General features: G+C 43.6%; 1 protein-coding gene across 3 annotated transcripts in view; it reads left to right on the top strand.

Annotated features, from left to right (window-relative positions):
* The window catches only part of MPHOSPH9 (M-phase phosphoprotein 9), a 157,834-nt gene that overhangs the window by 55,169 nt on the left and 84,062 nt on the right, over positions 1-18,603 (top strand). For all 3 annotated transcript variants that reach the window (XR_011318923.1, XM_069755848.1, XM_069755842.1), the window contains exons 4-6: positions 3,291-3,380; positions 5,164-5,711; positions 7,200-7,311. Coding sequence is in view for 2 of the 3 variants with exons in the window: in XM_069755848.1 (XP_069611949.1) it covers positions 3,291-3,380; positions 5,164-5,711; positions 7,200-7,311 (750 nt within the window). In the remaining variant the exon portion in view is untranslated. The remainder of the gene's footprint in view (positions 1-3,290; positions 3,381-5,163; positions 5,712-7,199; positions 7,312-18,603) is intronic.

The following is an 18,603-nucleotide window of genomic DNA, read 5'->3' as shown; positions in this document are numbered from 1 at the left end:
CCGCCCACACCACTGATTGGTAGCTTTCTGCGTACATTGTACTTGGGCAGAAACTGCCAATCAGTGGTGTGGGAGGGGCTATACTAAGTTAATGAACATGCTTGACTACCTGTCAGCAGGTTTACTATTTCTCTAATGATAATCTCCTTCTGATAAAACATTGATTTTATCAAAACTACACTTATCAGTCCAGTAAGTGACACATCACTGGCATCAGGGTCTCTGTCTCTGCATTATGCTGCTCTCAGATTAGGTGACTAAAACTTGGCGACAGATTCCCTTTAAGAAGAGACTCGCTTGTTTTATAAGAGGAAGAACAAAGAATAAAGTACCGTACATTAGAGCAATGGCAAGCTATACCAGTCCTCTGTTATTAGACATTTTAGGCTCTCTCGTGCTGCTATGGTGGAGTCAAGGGTCTCTATTTCTCTCAAACTAAGTTATGGCATATCTGATATTCATGTTGTCACTCGCAATTAAAGAGTAACTGTACTTTAAAATAGCTTTTCACCATAAGCTGTCCTACGTGTATTCACCAGCTTTGGCCATTATGATTTGCCCTCTGTGCTTTCACCAGCTTTCCCCTCTGCAGGCTATGTTTATAACTTGCATTTTACTCTGAGCTGGTAGGATGAAGCTAGCTGATGTAATCTCTCCAATACACAACCCAGCAAAATGATGGATTACTGCTTTTTATTTCTTAGTTATCACACAGAGTAGCAGCATGGAGGAAATTGCACAGCAGTAATGTTAATCCAGGATTGAAGGGAAGCAATAGACTGGTTAGAAAGCTCAGCACGATCTTTCTGTGTCTCCCTCTGCTTGTTTTCTGATGATGCTCCTTACTTCCTCCCTTTTCCTAAGAGTATAATGTGTAGCCTAAAACTTATTGTACTGACGGTCTGACTTGTCCTGAGCAAGATGGTTTTGAGTGTATTACAAATTCAGGTGCGAGGTGAGAGAAATAAGTGGCTGGTGGAGAAATAAGCAGAATTCTCTGATAAGATATATTGCAAAGTCTCTTATATTCACATGTACCTTTAATGTATGCAAAGCTGCGAGTCTCTTTATAAGAGAAGTGCATGTGCTTAGGGCCGGTTTTAGGCAAAGTTTAAAATAGGGCCCCAAATGCTAACATATTGCACATCACACAAAAGCATTTCGGTTGTATTTACATGCGCTGAGTTCAGGCCGCTAAACGAGTGTGATCTACAATATTGAAATCGTTCAATGCGTGTTTCCCGCCCTCTTTCCACTGTCTGAGAAAGAATGATGGGGACAGAACAATCACGAATAGATCACTAACAGATCACCATACAGTATCATGTTATCAGCAGCACATCTACAGTTTACAGCGGCGATGTGTTGCTGAGAACAATTCAATCAATGAATATGCAGCATTTTGCTTGTTTAGTATAATACAACCCATAGTCCTCCATATATTATAATGTGCACCACAGTCCTCCATATTGTAAAATGCAAACCGCACAGTCCTCCATATAATATAATATGCCCCATAGTCCTCCATATAGTATAATACACTCAGTCCTCCATATAGTATTATATACTTCCCATAGTCCTCCATATAGTATAATACACTCCTGATAGTCCTCCATATATTAAAATACACTGCTCAGTCCTCCACATAGTATAATACACTCCTCATAGTGCTCCATATAGTATAATGCACCGCCATAGTCATCCATGTAGTATACTTCACTTCCCATAGTATAATGCACCCCATAGTTCTTCATATAGTATAATGTATTCCCCACAGTCCTCGATACAGTATAATGCAGCCACCCCATAGAGCATAATGCAGCCACCTCACATGGTATAATGGTATAATGCAACCACCCCACAGAGTATTATGTAAACCCCCCATAGAATATAATGCAGCCCTCCTCATATAGTATAATGTAGCCCCCTCATAGAGTATGATGCAATCACCCCTCATAGAATATAAATATAATACAGCCCCCCATAGAATATAATTTAGCCCCATCAAAGAGTATGATGCAATCCTCCCTCATAAAATCTAATACAGCCCCCTAGAGAATATAATGTAGCCCCCATAGAATATAATAAATCCCACCTCCCCATAGTATATAATGTAGCCCTCATAGATTATAATGTACCCCCATAGTATATAACACAGCCTCCCCATAGAATATAATGTACCCCCCATAGTATATAACACAGCCACATATTATATAACACAGCCTCCCCCCTAGAATATAATGTACCCCCCATAGTATATAACACAGCCACATAGTATATAACACAGCCTCCCCCATAGAATATAATATACCCGCCATAGTATATAACACAGCCTCCCCCATAGAATACAGCTCTGGCAAAAATTGAGACCACTGTACAATTTTCAGTTTGTCTGATTTTTCTCTTTATAGGTATATTTTGGAGTAAATTCTTCTTTTTTCTATAAACTACTGACAAGGTGTCTCCGAAGTTCCAAGCAATAAGTTTTGTATTTATTATCTGAAAATGAGAAATGGTCAAAATAACAACAAAAGTATTGCTTGCAGACCTCAAATAATGCAAAAAAAAAAAACAAGTTCATAATCATTTAGAAACAAGAATACTAATGTTTTAACTCGGGAAGAGTTCAGAAATCAATATTTTGTGGAATAACCGTGATTTTTAATAACAGCTTTCATGCGTCTTGCCATGCTTTCCACCAGTCTTTCCCACTGCTTTTGGGTGACCTTATGCCACTCCTGGTACAAAACTTTAAGCAGTTCTTCTTTGTTTGATGGTTTGTGACTATCCATCTTCCTTGAGGCAGAGCGGGGAATGATGGGAGAGGGAGTGTCGGCTGACGCTCTCTCCTCCATCATTGCTTTGAATTGTATCAGCAGACGCCGGTATAGTTCAATGCGGCGGCAGGGGAGTCGGCGCTGGCGGCAGGTGGGCCCCCTGCCTCACAGGGGCCCCATAGCGGCTGCGTGATGTGTCGCTAGCTGGGGGCCCCTAGGGGAGTGGGGGCCCTAGGCAGCTGCCTGGTCTGCCTGCCCCTAATGCCGGCCCTGCATGTGCTGTGCATATATTTACAGTGTAGGTGTTATGAAACAATAACTTTCAAATATTGTCCAAACGATTGGGCAGAAATATTTTCTTGCTCAGTATTTAGGGTATCCTATATGCTAAAACTAGGTTAAGATTAGCAGTCTGTTCAGAGATCTGTTTTATCAAAATTCTTGCATAATAATGCAAACTTTTTCATTCTTACCTTGAAAACATGATCTTCAGTATTGTAAATTCTCTTCTAGGCTCGATGGTCGCAGTTGTTTCAACTGGCTGAACGGCAGTGTCAAGAACACATAGATGCCCAACAAGAGCAGTTTAACCATCAGTTACAGGTGAGGCAGGAAGCTTTGTTACTATGTGTCTATTGAGAAGTTTTTAAAAGGTCTAGGATTGCTCTACAGTAGTTATTGGATATCCAAGTTTCCTCTAAATCTAGAATTGTGAATATACAATCTTGAGTATTAACTTTACATCTATAAGAGGAATGGGGCTGGTGTTTTCCAACACTTATACGTACAATTGCCATGAGGCAGAAAAAACTTCTCTTTGTCCCTTAATAAAATCTTTAAGTAAATTGTAATATTGCACCAAATGAACAAAATATTATATACTTTTTGCTATATTGCTTTTTAAACATTCTTACGTCAGTTCTAAGCAGACTAATGTTTTTTTTTTAGCTACTTTAAAAGTTATTGTCAGTGGACCCAGAGTGAGTAAAAAAATAATTACTCCCCTCCCAGACTGTTGCTGATCGTTCACACTTGCTTTTGTGTCCCTATAAGGGCTGCAGCCGTCACATTCTGTTTGAGTTGTTTTCTTTAGCATGCAGCTGATCAGATTAAATGTTTAATGGCACGATACCTGTTAGGCCGGGATCACACATACGCGAGATACGGCCAAGTCTCGCAGGTGAAAACTCAACTCTGGCGCCGGCACTCCTGAGCGGAGCGTGCAGCCGCACAGCAATACATGGAGCCGCACGCTCCGCACCGGAGTGCCGGCACCAAAGGAGGGATTTCACCTGCGAGAGTCGGCCGTATCTCACGTACAGTATGTGTGATCCCGGTCTTAGGGTAGTGCCAGACCGAGATTTGAGTATACAATTTTTTTTTATTGTTATTATTATTTTAATTTTTTAATCATAGAATTGCAAATTATAATCCTAAAAGGCTTCAATTTAGCTATTATTCTGCAACTTTTCAGTGTCTTATCATAGAATGATAGAGTTGGAAGGGACCTCCTGGGTCAACGTGTCCAACCCCCTGCTCATAGCAGGATTCATTACATCATCCCAGAAAGATGTCTGTCCAGCCTCTGTTTGAAGACGTCCATTGAAGGAGAACTCGCAACCTCTCATGGCAGCCTGTTCCACTCATTGATCACCCTCACTGTCTTATTTTAATTCAAACCATCACTACTATTTAGATTACATACATGCTATAGCCTAATAATATCCAAATGCTATCCATAGTGACTTCATGATATCCAATAATATCCCTGGTGATTTCATGACTGCATTGCCTGCACCATAGCATCCTGCAAGCAGGTGAACCGGTGATGTAACCATGCCAGATACGTCAGTATATCAGGTCTTAAATACTGGCTGGCATTTGGATATAGAATTGGCTGCCAAATCAGAGATTGAAAGTTTAGCATTTTTATAATGTTGGCACAATGCAGCTATGCTTGGCTTTCATAGCCATCTAATGTATGAGTTGGCATGCTTCCAGCTATTACCATGGAATATGTTCAGTTATCTTCACTATAGCTTATCATAAAGGGTAAAATCTGTTTTTTGTTTTTTCCAATATTTTTATCTTAAATCCTGTGTGGTCTGTTTTTTTCTTTTTCTGTGTGCCTATTAATGTTAGTGTCATTACGCAAAGGTTAATGTTTCTGCTTCAGCGATCTCATGCTTGACTTGTCATCCCCGTAGCGGCTTACATTCTTTAAGCTTTGCAGCTCGTTTCACATTTTGGCTGATAAGCAAAAAAATTAAAAATTTGCAACAAATTCTATTTTTTTCTGACATTACCCAGAATGACTCTGTATTTTTGTGCTATTTCTTTATGAAATTTTAGTAATATTTTTCCACTGATTACTCTCCATTTTCAGCTCATTCGAGATGACATAAAGCACTTGGCCCATTTACAAGGAGGCAGCTTTCCTTGGAGTTATGGAGCTAGCAGTGCCGTTTTACCTGTGACATACGACACTCATTCTTTAAAACCTCAGGATGAGCAGCAACATACACAACATGAAGAAAGGGGGAAGAACACAAGCAACCCACTCCATCTGTTTAGAGAACTTGATATTCATCAAAGAGCTTTTATTACACAGGAGCATTTTTTGGAGAACACGTCCATCAGCAGCGGCTATGGGACACATTCTGCCTCGGAGCCAAACGCTTGTTTAAGCAGCTGCAGTCAATATACCTCAAGGGAGACAAGACTGCCTACAAAACAGACTTTACAAGAATGCAGGACTGAGTCTAGGAGACCGCATGATTTAAAGCACGTGCCTGCAGAAAGCAAGATATCATTTAAGCAACTACCTAGTACAAGGTGGCCTCAGAAATCCTCCGAGGGGCATTTATCAGGGCATTCACAATCTCATTTAAGCTGTGATAAAAGCACTGCTTGCAGCGGTAATCAGCCAAACAGGTATGTGATGCAAATGCCCCGGTTTTCATTGACTGGTCTATAAGAAAATTGTGCAAATGTTAAATACCTTTGAATCCACTATGTTTGCGACCCTGTGAGCAAGGCACATGTATGAACATTGGAAGATAAGCACATAAATAAATAACGCTTGTGAGAAAGCATATTCACAGCGACATATCCACACTAAGATACATCTGGAAACATTAGATGTCTCCTTTGGAGTAATTGCATTTGAGCCCCCCTATACCAGCGAGAAAGTATAGAGGCCATGGGATAGCTATTCTGTCCATAAAAAACCGCTGCAAGCATATTATATATGGTATTTTTTGCTTGTGCTGGAAGTAGCTGTAGTAATATGTGTTGCTTAATGCAGATCTGCCCTAAGTAGGTGTAGCATACTATGTGCACAGGTCCAGGCTCTTACTACACAATCACACCAAAATGATGGTGCCATTTGCTAAGCGTAGCTATCAGAGAATACACTGGACTTAAGGTACCTTCACACTCAGCGACGCTGCAGCGATACCGACAACGATGTCGATCGCTGCAGCGTCGCTGTTTGGTCGCTGGAGAGCTGTCTCACAGACAGTTCTCCAGCGACCAACGATGCCGGTAACCAGGGTAAACATCGGGTTACTAAGCGCAGGGCCGCGCTTAGTAACACGATGTTTACCCTGGTTACCAGCGTAAATGTTAAAAAAAACAAACACTACATACTTACCTTCCGCTGTCTGTCCCCGGCGCTGTGCTTTCCTGCACTGACTGAGCACAGCGGCCGGAAAGCAGAGCGGTGACGTCACCGCTCTGCTTTCCGGCTGGCCGGCGCTCACAGCCAGTGCAGAGAAGCACAGGGAGTCTGCAGGGAGTCCAGCGACGAAATAAAGTTCTGGACTTTCTGCAGCGACCAACGTCATCACAGCAGGATCCTGATCGCTGCTGCGTTTCAAACTGAACGATATCGCTAGCCAGGACGCTGCAACGTCACGGATCGCTAGCGATATCGTTCAGTGTGACGGTACCTTTATAGTTCACTAGTCTGATATATTTATGAGGAGAATGCTGTCCGTCTCCCCTATCATTGGGGATTTATGACCTGATGCTAATGTACCAGTGTACACAGAGGACTATAAATTACTGGGATTAGGCAGAGAACGCTCCAGACTCATAACTAAAAGGCTTTTGTTCCTGGTCTATTCTTTGATCACTGCTATTAGTCAAACATATTGCTGTGGCTAATAAGAGCGCAGACCTGTAGGTATATTCATCCTAAATTGGTCTTCATAGTCCGAGGATTCACTGTAAGTAGATTCCTGTGATGGTCACTTTAAGGTTCTACCTCCTGCAATCTAGACAATTTCTAAAGTTGTTTTTCATTTTATATATATTTATTTATTTATTCCTTGCTTCATTTTACTGATGTGTTTGGAATTATGCAATAATTGTCTTTCACAGCTTTGACCATTGCTGGCATTTATTTTGTACTAATAGATCACTGACAACTTGGGCTCAGAAGATCAAAAGCACGCATAGTAAAAAGTCTACCAAAATGGACCAGATTCCGGCTCATTCACCTGAGCTACAATCCCCTTCTGAACAAGACGTAAGTTATTCATAAAATCACTTGTTTTATTCAGTAAGTGATTAATTGGGTTCGTCTAAATACTGTTAAAATACTTTTGCTGACACCAATTTAAAGAAAAGCAAACATATTGAAATCTCATGATGAGCCCTGAAGCTTTAGCATTAATTTGCATTTCCGCAAGTCGACCTGTGGCACTTAACGATCGACAATCAGATACTTGCTTACTTGCTGATCTGCAGTCATTTAGTCAGTCTACACAGGCAGACCCGACTGAATCTGTAATTGATGTATAATTCAGTACATGTTGGCCGCCATTCTTCTCAGTAGTGCAAGTCCTGCTTGTACAGGACAATGTGCTGATGAAAACAAACAATGATCTTAGCCCTCGCGGGCAGGGTCCTCCCTCCTTATGTACTCGTGTGCCTTGTTATCTGCTCATGTTTAATGTAATTGTCTATATTTGCCCCGTATTCACATGTAAAGCGCCATGGAATAAATGGCGCTATAAAAATGTATAATAATAATAATAATAATAATCTTTTGTGCAGCAGAAAAGATCATTTAATCCGATAAATGAGCATGTGCTCATTCATTGGGTGATCGGCAGGCACTTTAGAGTGCTGTCTAGGAATACTCATTCATGACAATAATGAAGTATCAATTGAGCCTTAGACCATGGCAAATTTTAAAGAAGTTATCCAGGACTTTGGAGTTTTCTGCCCATGAGGCTAAGAGCTTACTCGCAGGGTTAGTTGCTAACTACCTGCATGTTCTGCCCTGCAATGATCTGTTCCAGCTCAGAGCGGTTACGGACGGGTACTTGCTGCAATTATCCTGCTTCTGGTGGTGTCACATCAACTGAGCAGCTTTTACTCCCCTCAGCTCTGTCAACGGCATAGCTGCTGACGTCATGCTGATTGACAGCTCCCTACTGCATACCTCTTGAGAGCCAGCTGTCAATCGGCATGACATTAGCAGTCATGCCCCATCCACAAATCAGACTGGAAATGAAAAAGCTGCTCTGTTGACTTGAGGTCAAATGAAGCCAGAGACTTGCCCTCTGAGATAGAACACAGGGCAGAACAGGCAGGTAGTTAAGTTCTTAACCCAATCTCCTCTCCCCAAACACAAAGTCTTGGATAAGAGGTGAATCCACACAACACAGAAATGCAGTCGAATCTCCCTGCAAATTCGTGTGGTGGAAATATTCATGAAGTTCTGAAAAAAAAACAAAAAAAAAAAAAATATATATATATATATATATATATATATATATATATATATATATATATATATATATATAGTGGGGCAAAAAAGTATTTAGTCAGTCAGCAATAGTGCAAGTTCCACCACTTAAAAAGATGAGAGGCGTCTGTAATTTACATCATTGTTAAAGATAGGAAATCAAGACTCATGCGGATATATACGTCAGAAACGCTGCGGACACAACCGCAATTGTGAAACCAGCCTTACAAGGACAGTCTCTTGCACATTTGCATTAACGCTACCCTACTTTAACTTTTCTGTGAGCACTGTGACATTATTGTATGCAAACTTCACTATATATATATATATATATATATATATATATATATATATACATATACAGTGGGGCAAAAAAGTATTTAGTCAGTCAGCAATAGTGCAAGTTCCACCACTTAAAAAGATGAGAGGCGTCTGTAATTTACATCATAGGTAGACCTCAACTATGGGAGACAAACTGAGGAAAAAAAATCCAGAAAATCACATTGTCTGTTTTTTTATCATTTTTTTTGCATATTATGGTGGAAAATAAGTATTTGGTCAGAAACAAACAATCAAGATTTCTGGCTCTCACAGACCTGTAACTTCTTCTTTAAGAGTCTCCTCTTTCCTCCACTCATTACCTGTAGTAATGGCACCTGTTTAAACTTGTTATCAGTATAAAAAGACACCTGTGCACACCCTCAAACAGTCTGACTCCAAACTCCACTATGGTGAAGACCAAAGAGCTGCCAAAGGACACCAGAAACAAAATTGTAGCCCTGCACCAGGCTGGGAAGACTGAATCTGCAATAGCCAACCAGCTTGGAGTGAAGAAATCAACAGTGGGAGCAATAATTAGAAAATGGAAGACATACAAGACCACTGATAATCTCCCTCGATCTGGGGCTCCACGCAAAATCCCATCCCGTGGGGTCAGAATGATCACAAGAACGGTGAGCAAAAATCCCAGAACCACGCGGGGGGACCTAGTGAATGAACTGCAGAGAGCTGGGACCAATGTAACAAGGCCTACCATAAGTAACACACTACGCCACCATAGACTCAGATCCTGCAGTGCCAGACGTGTCCCACTGCTTAAGCCAGTACATGTCCGGGCCCGTCTGAAGTTTGCTAGAGAGCATTTGGATGATCCAGAGGAGTTTTGGGAGAATGTTCTATGGTCTGATGAAACCAAACTGGAACTGTTTGGTAGAAACACAACTTGTCGTGTTTGGAGGAAAAAGAATACTGAGTTGCATCCATCAAACACCATACCTACTGTAAAGCATGGTGGTGGAAACATCATGCTTTGGGGCTGTTTCTCTGCAAAGGGGCCAGGACGATTGATCCGGGTACATGAAAGAATGAATGGGGCCATGTATCGTGAGATTTTGAGTGCAAACCTCCTTCCATCAGCAAGGGCATTGAAGATGAAACGTGGCTGGGTCTTTCAACATGACAATGATCCAAAGCACACCGCCAGGGCAACGAAGGAGTGGCTTCGTAAGAAGCATTTCAAGGTCCTGGAGTGGCCTAGCCAGTCTCCAGATCTCAACCCTATAGAAAACCTTTGGAGGGAGTTGAAAGTCCGTGTTGCCAAGCGAAAAGCCAAAAACATCACTGCTCTAGAGGAGATCTGCATGGAGGAATGGGCCAACATACCAACAACAGTGTGTGGCACCTTGTGAAGACTTACAGAAAACGTTTGACCTCTGTCATTGCCAACAAAGGATATATTACAAAGTATTGAGATGAAATTTTGTTTCTGACCAAATACTTATTTCCAGATCGTCCCTCATGACAGCACCACAGGAGGTTGCTCTTCATATCCTTGATAGGGACAGGAACACAGAAGAGGTTAAATAGCCCCTCCCCACCTCCACCCCTCAGTGTTTTTCCTGTCCCTATCAGGGACAGACGCAGGAGAGAGATCTCCAGAAGATTGGATTTTTCTTTTTACCTGATCCGAGGTCAGGTCTCGGTAGAGCAGGAGCTCCTGAGGGCGGTCCCATCCTCCTGGAGGGGGCTCTGGCCGCGAGAGTCTGGCGACTCCTGAAGTCGCAGGATACCGATGGAGGTCCCTCCGCGACTAGGTCGAGCTGTCTGCTCCCATGCGCTGCCTCATCCCCTCACATCCTCATCCTCCACGTGCGGCCGGTGCTGGCGTCGCTCCCCTGACTTCCGGTCCGGTGCTCCAGTCGGAGGTGACGACTTCCGGGGGGCGTGGCCGGATTCCGGGGGTTGGCGGCGCCGATCGTTTCCGGGGCGCCTGGGAGCTGCAGGGGGAGATCAGAGCGCAATGTCTGAAGATTATGCGCCGGAATCCAGGTCCCAGGCTGGTCAGCGTGCGTTCCAGATGACGCATGCGCAGTACAGCTGGGAACCTGAAATCACCGTGGAAGCCAAGCAGCTGAGCTCGGAAGGAGGACGAATCAGATGTCTTGAAGCTGGGTAAGATTGACTACTTAATGACTGACATCTGACAGCACACTTGACCCAGTAACATGGAAGGTGCTACTCGCCCAGACGTCCAATCCTTAGAGCCGCACACGGACCATGTGAGTAGTACGTGGTACGGGATGCATTACAAAACGTTAGTTCTGTACCTACAGGGATCTCCTTTACATTTTCAGGATAAGGACATTCCTGAGAGGTCAACTACTAAAAAAAGGACTATTAGATGCCCATTGTGCACCACCAAACTCCCAGAGGGCTATAAAAAGAAATTATGCGAAAAATGCATCGCTAAACTTCTTAAAGACGAACAGGCTTCGCTGTTAGATAATATCAAATCTATGATTAGAGACGAAGTCCAAGCTACGGTGTCTACAATGGTGCCACCCCAATCTCCGCGGCCTAAAAGGCCTAGATGGGATATGGATGTGAGTTCCGAGGAAGGAGAGGTCTCAGGTTATTCCAATCCGGGCTCGGATGAAGAGGACAATACATTAACTGTGCTTCCAGAAGAACGGAAGAAATACTTGTTCTAATCCGAAAATACGGATATACTGCTAAAAGCAGTAAGAAGCACTATGAAAATAGAAGACTCGTCTGAGCCTTTATCAGTTCAAGACGAGATGTTTGGGGGCCTGAGAACTCGCAGGAATAGAGTTTTTCCGGTCAACAATCACATAACTGCAATGATAATGGAAGAGTGGGAAGACGTGGGAAAAAAATTAGTAGTCCCGAGAGACTTCAAATACCGTCTTCCCTTTGACCCAGAAGAAACTAAAGTCTGGGAATCGGTTCCAAAGATCGACATTCCCGTGGCCAAAGTCACAAGGAAAACGGCTATTCCCTTTGAGGACTTGTCAGGGTTAAAAGACCCAATGGATAGGGGCGTGGTTTGCCAAGGGACAGGAGCAGACGTGCCTTTGCATAGCTCCTGCTTATCCCTTGTTTGCTACTAATAAGCCTTACTCAATTGTGGACTAATTGACTCATATACCCACAAGAATATGCCAGAAACATGTGGAAAGCAGAAATTAGCTGGCACACCGACGGAATCTCCCTCATTAGGGCAGAGGAGTCCCCGGGAGAAATACAGCAATGGCGGCGGTAAGCTTTCCTCTGTGGAGGGAGGAAGTAGTCCCGTGAGCCTGAACAGTGGAGATGCCGGCCGAAGATCAGCGGTCAAACAACTCCATAAGGCACAGAGGACCTCCCGGACAGCTGCGCAGGGATCCCCTGCACCTGCCTCAAACCCGACAAAGACTGCGGGTGAGCCGGTAAGAGGCAGAGAGTCTGCGAGGATTCACTGGGGAGCGTCGCGGCGGAGGGAAACCCTAAGCAACGCAGCGGCGCCGCCGACGAGAATCCCTGCGCCCGGCAAGACATGGAAGCTGTGCGGGGAAGACAGGAAGCAGCGCCGAGGGACCACCCAGGCACCGCAAGACACGGCGCTGCAGAGAGAGCTTACGGAGGACACAAGGACAGCACAGCAGCCCAGCAGTGGAACGGCTCCCCCGGCGCACTGCAGCTTATTAAGGTACGATGCTATGGAGTTCGTACCTGGAGGTGAGAGTGGCAGGCAGCGCCAGACACCGGGAGAGACGGTGAAGGTTGGGGAAGGCAGTGGGCTGCGGCAAGGATCGCCAGCTGCATCTCACTCAGTTGGAAAGCCCCCTAGATGCTACACACCTCCCCAGAGCAGAGGGGGGAAACTGTCAGCAGACCAAAAAAGCGGCATTAAACATATTCCATCAGAATGGGACTGCCTCTCTGGGGATGGGGCAGAATCATATCCAAAACAGGGATACAGCCACAGGTTCAACCCCCTCCCACCTTCAATGCTGAGCCATAATGAAGAAGAGGAAGAGGTACTATCACTGGAGCTGGGGATCCAGCTCAATACCACCAATGACTGTTTATCCTTAAATAATAAACCTTGTCTGCCTAGAAATAAATCCCCTACACTTAGAGAAATCATTGATTCGTTTAAAACCCTTACTGGAGAGATATCCAAAGATCAGCGCAACACTGCCAATTTGTATTCAACCCCTGACCCTCCTATGTCACCATCGGAGGAGAAACGTGCACACTTAGACTACTACATAGACTCTTCAGTCTCCTCTGTCCATGACTACAACGGCTCCTCGGACGACTTTGACAATGAGGATCTATCAGACCCAGACGGGTACTCAGAGGGGTCTAGTATCATTGAGGACTTGAACGAATCAGATAACATATCAAATTCCTCAGATATTAGCGACATGGTGCAGGATCAGTCTTTTTACGAGGTCCCCAATCACTCCTTGATAGACAAAATCTCAGCCTCTGACAGCTACCCCTCAGTGAAATTCATGGTCAATCTATGTAAGGCTCTCCTAACATCTATGGACATAACGGGAACCAGAACATCTGAGAAAATCTTCAAAAAATTATTTAAAGACATTTTTTTACAAATTAATGCTGTTCCAACCTCTAACTTTAAAGTGTCCCCTGTCAAACCTCTCGACACCCTGAAAAAGTCCGACGCCTCTAGGGAACATCACGAGTCGAAGTCTTCCCATAATACAGGGGGTGAACCTATACAACCAGATCCTATGACCAATATAAAAAAGGATATAGTCACATTTAAGAACAATTTATCAGACTTTGAAAACTTTAAAAGAAAGAACAACCTGAAAATCCGAGGAATCCCAGAATCAGTGGGAAAATCTCAACTGGGAGACTATGTCTCATCTATGATATCTTACCTGCTCCCTGATACGAAAGGGAAAAACTTAGTTGCGAAAGCATTCAGGATACCCAGACCACCGTCTCTCTCGTCAAATCTAACTGCAGACGTAATTGTCTCATTCTATCCCAACTGGTTAAGAGACTCATTGCTCGATGTCGCAAGGGAATCAAAATTTCTCTCTTCCCCATACAGACACTTGTCTTTCTACAGGGATCTGTGTAAGGAGACTCTACAAAAATGAAAATCATTCCAACACGTCACCTATAGACTGCAGCAGGCTGGAATGCAGTATATTTGGCACCAGTTCTCCAGCCTAAGATTCTATTTTGCAGCAAAGTGGCGCACCTTCACTTCTCCAGACGGGGCGGCGGACTTCCTGGATTGTGCGGGAATTGGCCCTCCTAGATCTCCTCCTGGCCCTGCGTCCATTCCCAAACCAAATTGAGAACTTTGAGGGACATCTCACTTCTTTACGTTTAGTCCACATCACAGCCTGTATTTGAACCGAACATTATACCCACAAGGTCCATAGGTCATCTGATGATGTCCGGGACCCAACAGGCCTTCACATAATCTTCATTTCTACTGGTCAGCTTTTGAGCCATCTATATTTACGTGTATAATACGCCATTACTGAACAGCTTCAGAACTAATGCATTACTTATGTCTATGCTTTTCTTAACTAACCTTTTTGTTTTTATGTTGTATTTTTGGAGCAGCAACACATCGTCAGAGTTATCTAATCAAGCTTAGGTGTGGCTTTCTTGTATTTGTCTCCCATACGTAAAATAATGGCCACTATATTACTCTACAAACCTACTATGATGCTTTATCTCAATGCCACTCCAATTTTGTATATTCTTACTGTATTGTGTGACGGTCCGTCTCCCCTATTTTTATAGGGGTACTTTCCCTACACTCATATCCCTCCCTTTCCCTCCCTCCCCCCTCCCTTGATCTACCCTCCCCAGTTAAAAAAGTTTGGAAAACCCAATAAATTCTTTTGGAACAAAAGACCCAATGGATAAGAGGTCAGAAGATCTTCTTAAGAAAGCCTGGGAATCGTCAGCCGCCATTATGAAGACGAATATAGCGGCTACCTCTGTAGCAAGGTCCATGAGTCTTTGGGTGGACGAGCTGGAGAGTCATATTAAAAACAGAACTCCAAGAGAAGAAATCCTTAAATCCTTTTCAGTTTTAAAGATGGTGACTGATTTCATGGCAGATGCTTCAGCGGAATCCGTACGTTTTGCTGCCCGGAATAATGCGCTGTCAAACGCAGCAAGAAGGGCCTTATGGCTGAGATCGTGGACAAGGGGATACCCAATCCAAGAACAAGCTGTGTTCGATTCCATTCTCAGGTTCTCACGTCTTTGGTCCAGTCCTTGACGAGCTACTTGAAAAAGCGTCTGATAAGAAAAAAGGCTTCCCTGAGGAGAAGCCGAAGAAACCACAATTCTTCCGAAAAACTCGCTCCCACCCAAGACAGGACTACAGAGGCAAAGGGAAGTCCGGTAGGTGGAGCTACCCTAAAGGAGGCAGAGGAAGAGGTTCCTTTCGAGACCAATCAACAGGACCCAGCAAACAATGACGCCAACAATATAGGAGGGAGACTACAATACTTCCAAAAAGGATGGCAGAACATAACTCAAAATCAATGGATTCTACAGACAGTTGCACAGGGTTATAAGATAGAGTTTACTCATCTACCCCCCAAGAGATTCTGCTTAACACAGACGGAGTCATCAGCAGTACATCAAAGGCTGATAACAGACATACGGGAACTCTTAGAATTAAACGTCATAATACTGGTACCCCATCATCAACATTTTCAGGGGCATTACTCCAGTCTGTTCTCCATAAGAAAACCAAACGGAGATTACCAGACAATAATAAACTTAAAACCATTAAACAAATGGGTGGCGTACAAACGCTTCAAGATGGAATCTCTCAAATCAATTACACCGCTAATAAAAAAGAACTCTGTAACGTGCACGCTAGATCTCAAACATGCTTACTGTCATGTTCCCATCCATCCCTCAGATCAAAAATTCCTCAGATTCGCAATAAGAAACCACAAGAAAATACTTCATTTCCAGTTTCAGTGCCTACCATTTGGTCTCTCCTCTGCCCCAAGGATATTTACGAAGCTCATGACGGAGGTCATGGCCTACTTAAGAGAAAAGGAAGTTCTCATCGCACCATATCTGGACTATCTGTTGCTGATCGCAGATTCATCCCAACAGATGGAAGAATCCTTAGAAATTACCACGTCACTCCTGAAACGTCTGGGGTGGGTAATAAATGCAAAAGAATCGAGTCTCGAACCAGAGACGCAGAAGATATTTCTAGGGGTACTACTAAATTCCGAACTAGAATACTCCTTCCTACCAGACCAAAAACAACGGTCAATAAAAAAAGAACTTCAATCAATAAAAAAACGGAAATACATTTCCATCAGGAAAGCTATGAGGATTCTAGGTCTGATGACCTCATGCATTCCCAGTGTACAGTGGAGCCAGTTTCACTCCAGAACGCTTCAAAGGGAAGTTCTTTTGGTATGGAACGGAAGAAAAGATTCATTAGACAACAGGATGTGGTTACCCAGCGAGGTAAAGCAGTCGCTCTCATGGTGGATCGACATAAAAAACCTCAAAAGAGGAAAACCATGGAAAATATCCCCATGCATAAACCTAACCACCGATGCAAGCTCAAGGGGCTGGGGAGCCCACATAGAAGGTCGATACCTTCAGGGGACATGGCCACCATCGATACGCGACAGTTCCTCCAATTACAGGGAGCTCAGGGCGGTCTGGGAAGCACTAAAGAGGTGCCAAAACAAGATTCAGGGACACCACATCCGAATCTTCTCAGACAACTCGACCACGGTAGCTTTCCTCCTACATCAGGGAGGACCAAGGCACCGTCCACTTCAAACACTAGCAGAAGAAATATTCTCCTGTGCGGAAGATACCGTGAAGTCCATCACAGCAGTACATCTAAAAGGTTCACAGAACCAAATAGCGGACTTTCTCAGCAGAGAGAAGGTACAGCCGTCAGAATGGTCTCAAAACGAAGAAATCTTTACTCAGTTAATTCAACAGTGGGGCACCCCACAAATAGATTTATTCGCCTCAAGGGGCAATACAAAAACGAAAGAATTATTTTCGTTAAATCCAAGAGACAATCCAACTGGCATAGATGCCTTGGCTCAACATTGGGACATGGATCTTGCATACGCGTTCCCTCCACTAGCCCTAATTCCCAGAGTTTTGAGGAAAATTCAGGAAAGTCTAGCCGCAGTAATCCTAATAGTGCCATATTGGCCCAAGAGGAGCTGGTTTCCTCTGCTGAAGTGGATGGCGGTGGAAGACCCAGTGTTAGTACCACTGAGACGGGATCTTCTAATACAGGGACCTTTGGTCCATCAAAATCTAAAGATGCTACAACTCTCAGCGTGGATCTTGAAAGGGAGATCTTGAGATCAAAGGGACTGTCTGAGTCAGTTATCTCAACCATGAAAAAAAGTAGAAAGCCGGTGACCTCGGCTGTATACCAGAAGATTTGGAAGAAATTTTGTGCGCAGACCAAAACTCCGATATCCGTTCTCCAACAACCAGATATTCCTCAAATACTAAATTTTCTCCAAACAGGGTTTGATATGGGCTTGAGACCTAGTACGCTAAAGGTACAAATCTCAGCTTTAACTGCCTTTTATGATTATCCACTAGCGAATCATCCCTGGATAATAAGATATATCAAAGCTACACAACGTCGTAGACCAACAATACGAAGCTCGGTACCTTCATGGAACCTCACTTTGGTACTAAATGAGCTACGAAAAGCTCCATACGAGCCACTTGATCAGGCAGACCTAAAGTCTGTGACATTCAGGACTGTTTTCCTTGTCGCAATAACGTCAGCAAGACGAATAGGCAAAATTCAAGCCCTATCCATAACAGACCCATACTTAAAGATACAGGAAGATTGCATCATTTTAAAGTTAGATCCCTCATTCCTTCCAAAAGTTGTGACGGACTTTCACAGAAACCAGGAAATAGTTTTACCTACGTTCTGTCAGAATTACAATAATGAAAAAGAGCGTTCTCTTCATTCCCTGGATGTTAAGAGAACAGTATTATTGCAGTATCTAAAGCTTACAGACAGCTGGAGAATTGACTCTAACCTCTTTATCCAGATGTCTGGGAAAAATAGAGGCAAAAAAGCCTCAAAAGCGACTCTGGCCAGATGGATCAAATCTACCATTTGCGCTGCGTATATTTCAGCCGGTGAATCTCCTCCAGATCACCTAAAAGCCCACTCACTGAGAGCAGTATCTGCTTCATGGGCAGAGAGTGCGGGTGCATCCATGGACCAAATTTGCCGGGCGGCAACTTGGTCTAGCTCAAATACCTTTTGCAAGCACTACAAGCTGGACGTTCTTTCAAAGCAACAGACTAGCTTTGGGAGAAAAGTCCTCCAAGCTGTAATCCCGCCCTAATAGGAGTTATTTGGTATTTCTCCTGTGGTGCTGTCATGAGGGACGATCTGGAAACTAGGAGTTAGTCATACCGGTAACGGTATTTCCAGGAGTCCATCATGACAGCACCCATTATTTGCCCTCCCTTGAACTACTGTCTAAGGTGTGATATGAACATGTATAGAGAGGAAGTTCAATAAAATTGTGTTGTATCCATCCTGATGTGGTACTTTGTAAAATCACTGAGGGGTGGAGGTGGGGAGGGGCTATTTAACCTCTTCTGTGTTCCTGTCCCTATCAAGGATATGAAGAGCAACCTCCTGTGGTGCTGTCATGATGGACTCCTGGAAATACCGTTACCGGTATGACTAACTCCTAGTTTTCCACCATAATATGCAAATAA

Source organism: Ranitomeya imitator, chromosome 1, assembly GCF_032444005.1.
Source record: "Ranitomeya imitator isolate aRanImi1 chromosome 1, aRanImi1.pri, whole genome shotgun sequence".
Lineage (NCBI taxonomy): Eukaryota > Metazoa > Chordata > Amphibia > Anura > Dendrobatidae > Ranitomeya > Ranitomeya imitator.
Note: the sequence above shows the minus strand (reverse complement) of the source record. Positions and strands in the feature narration are given on the sequence as shown.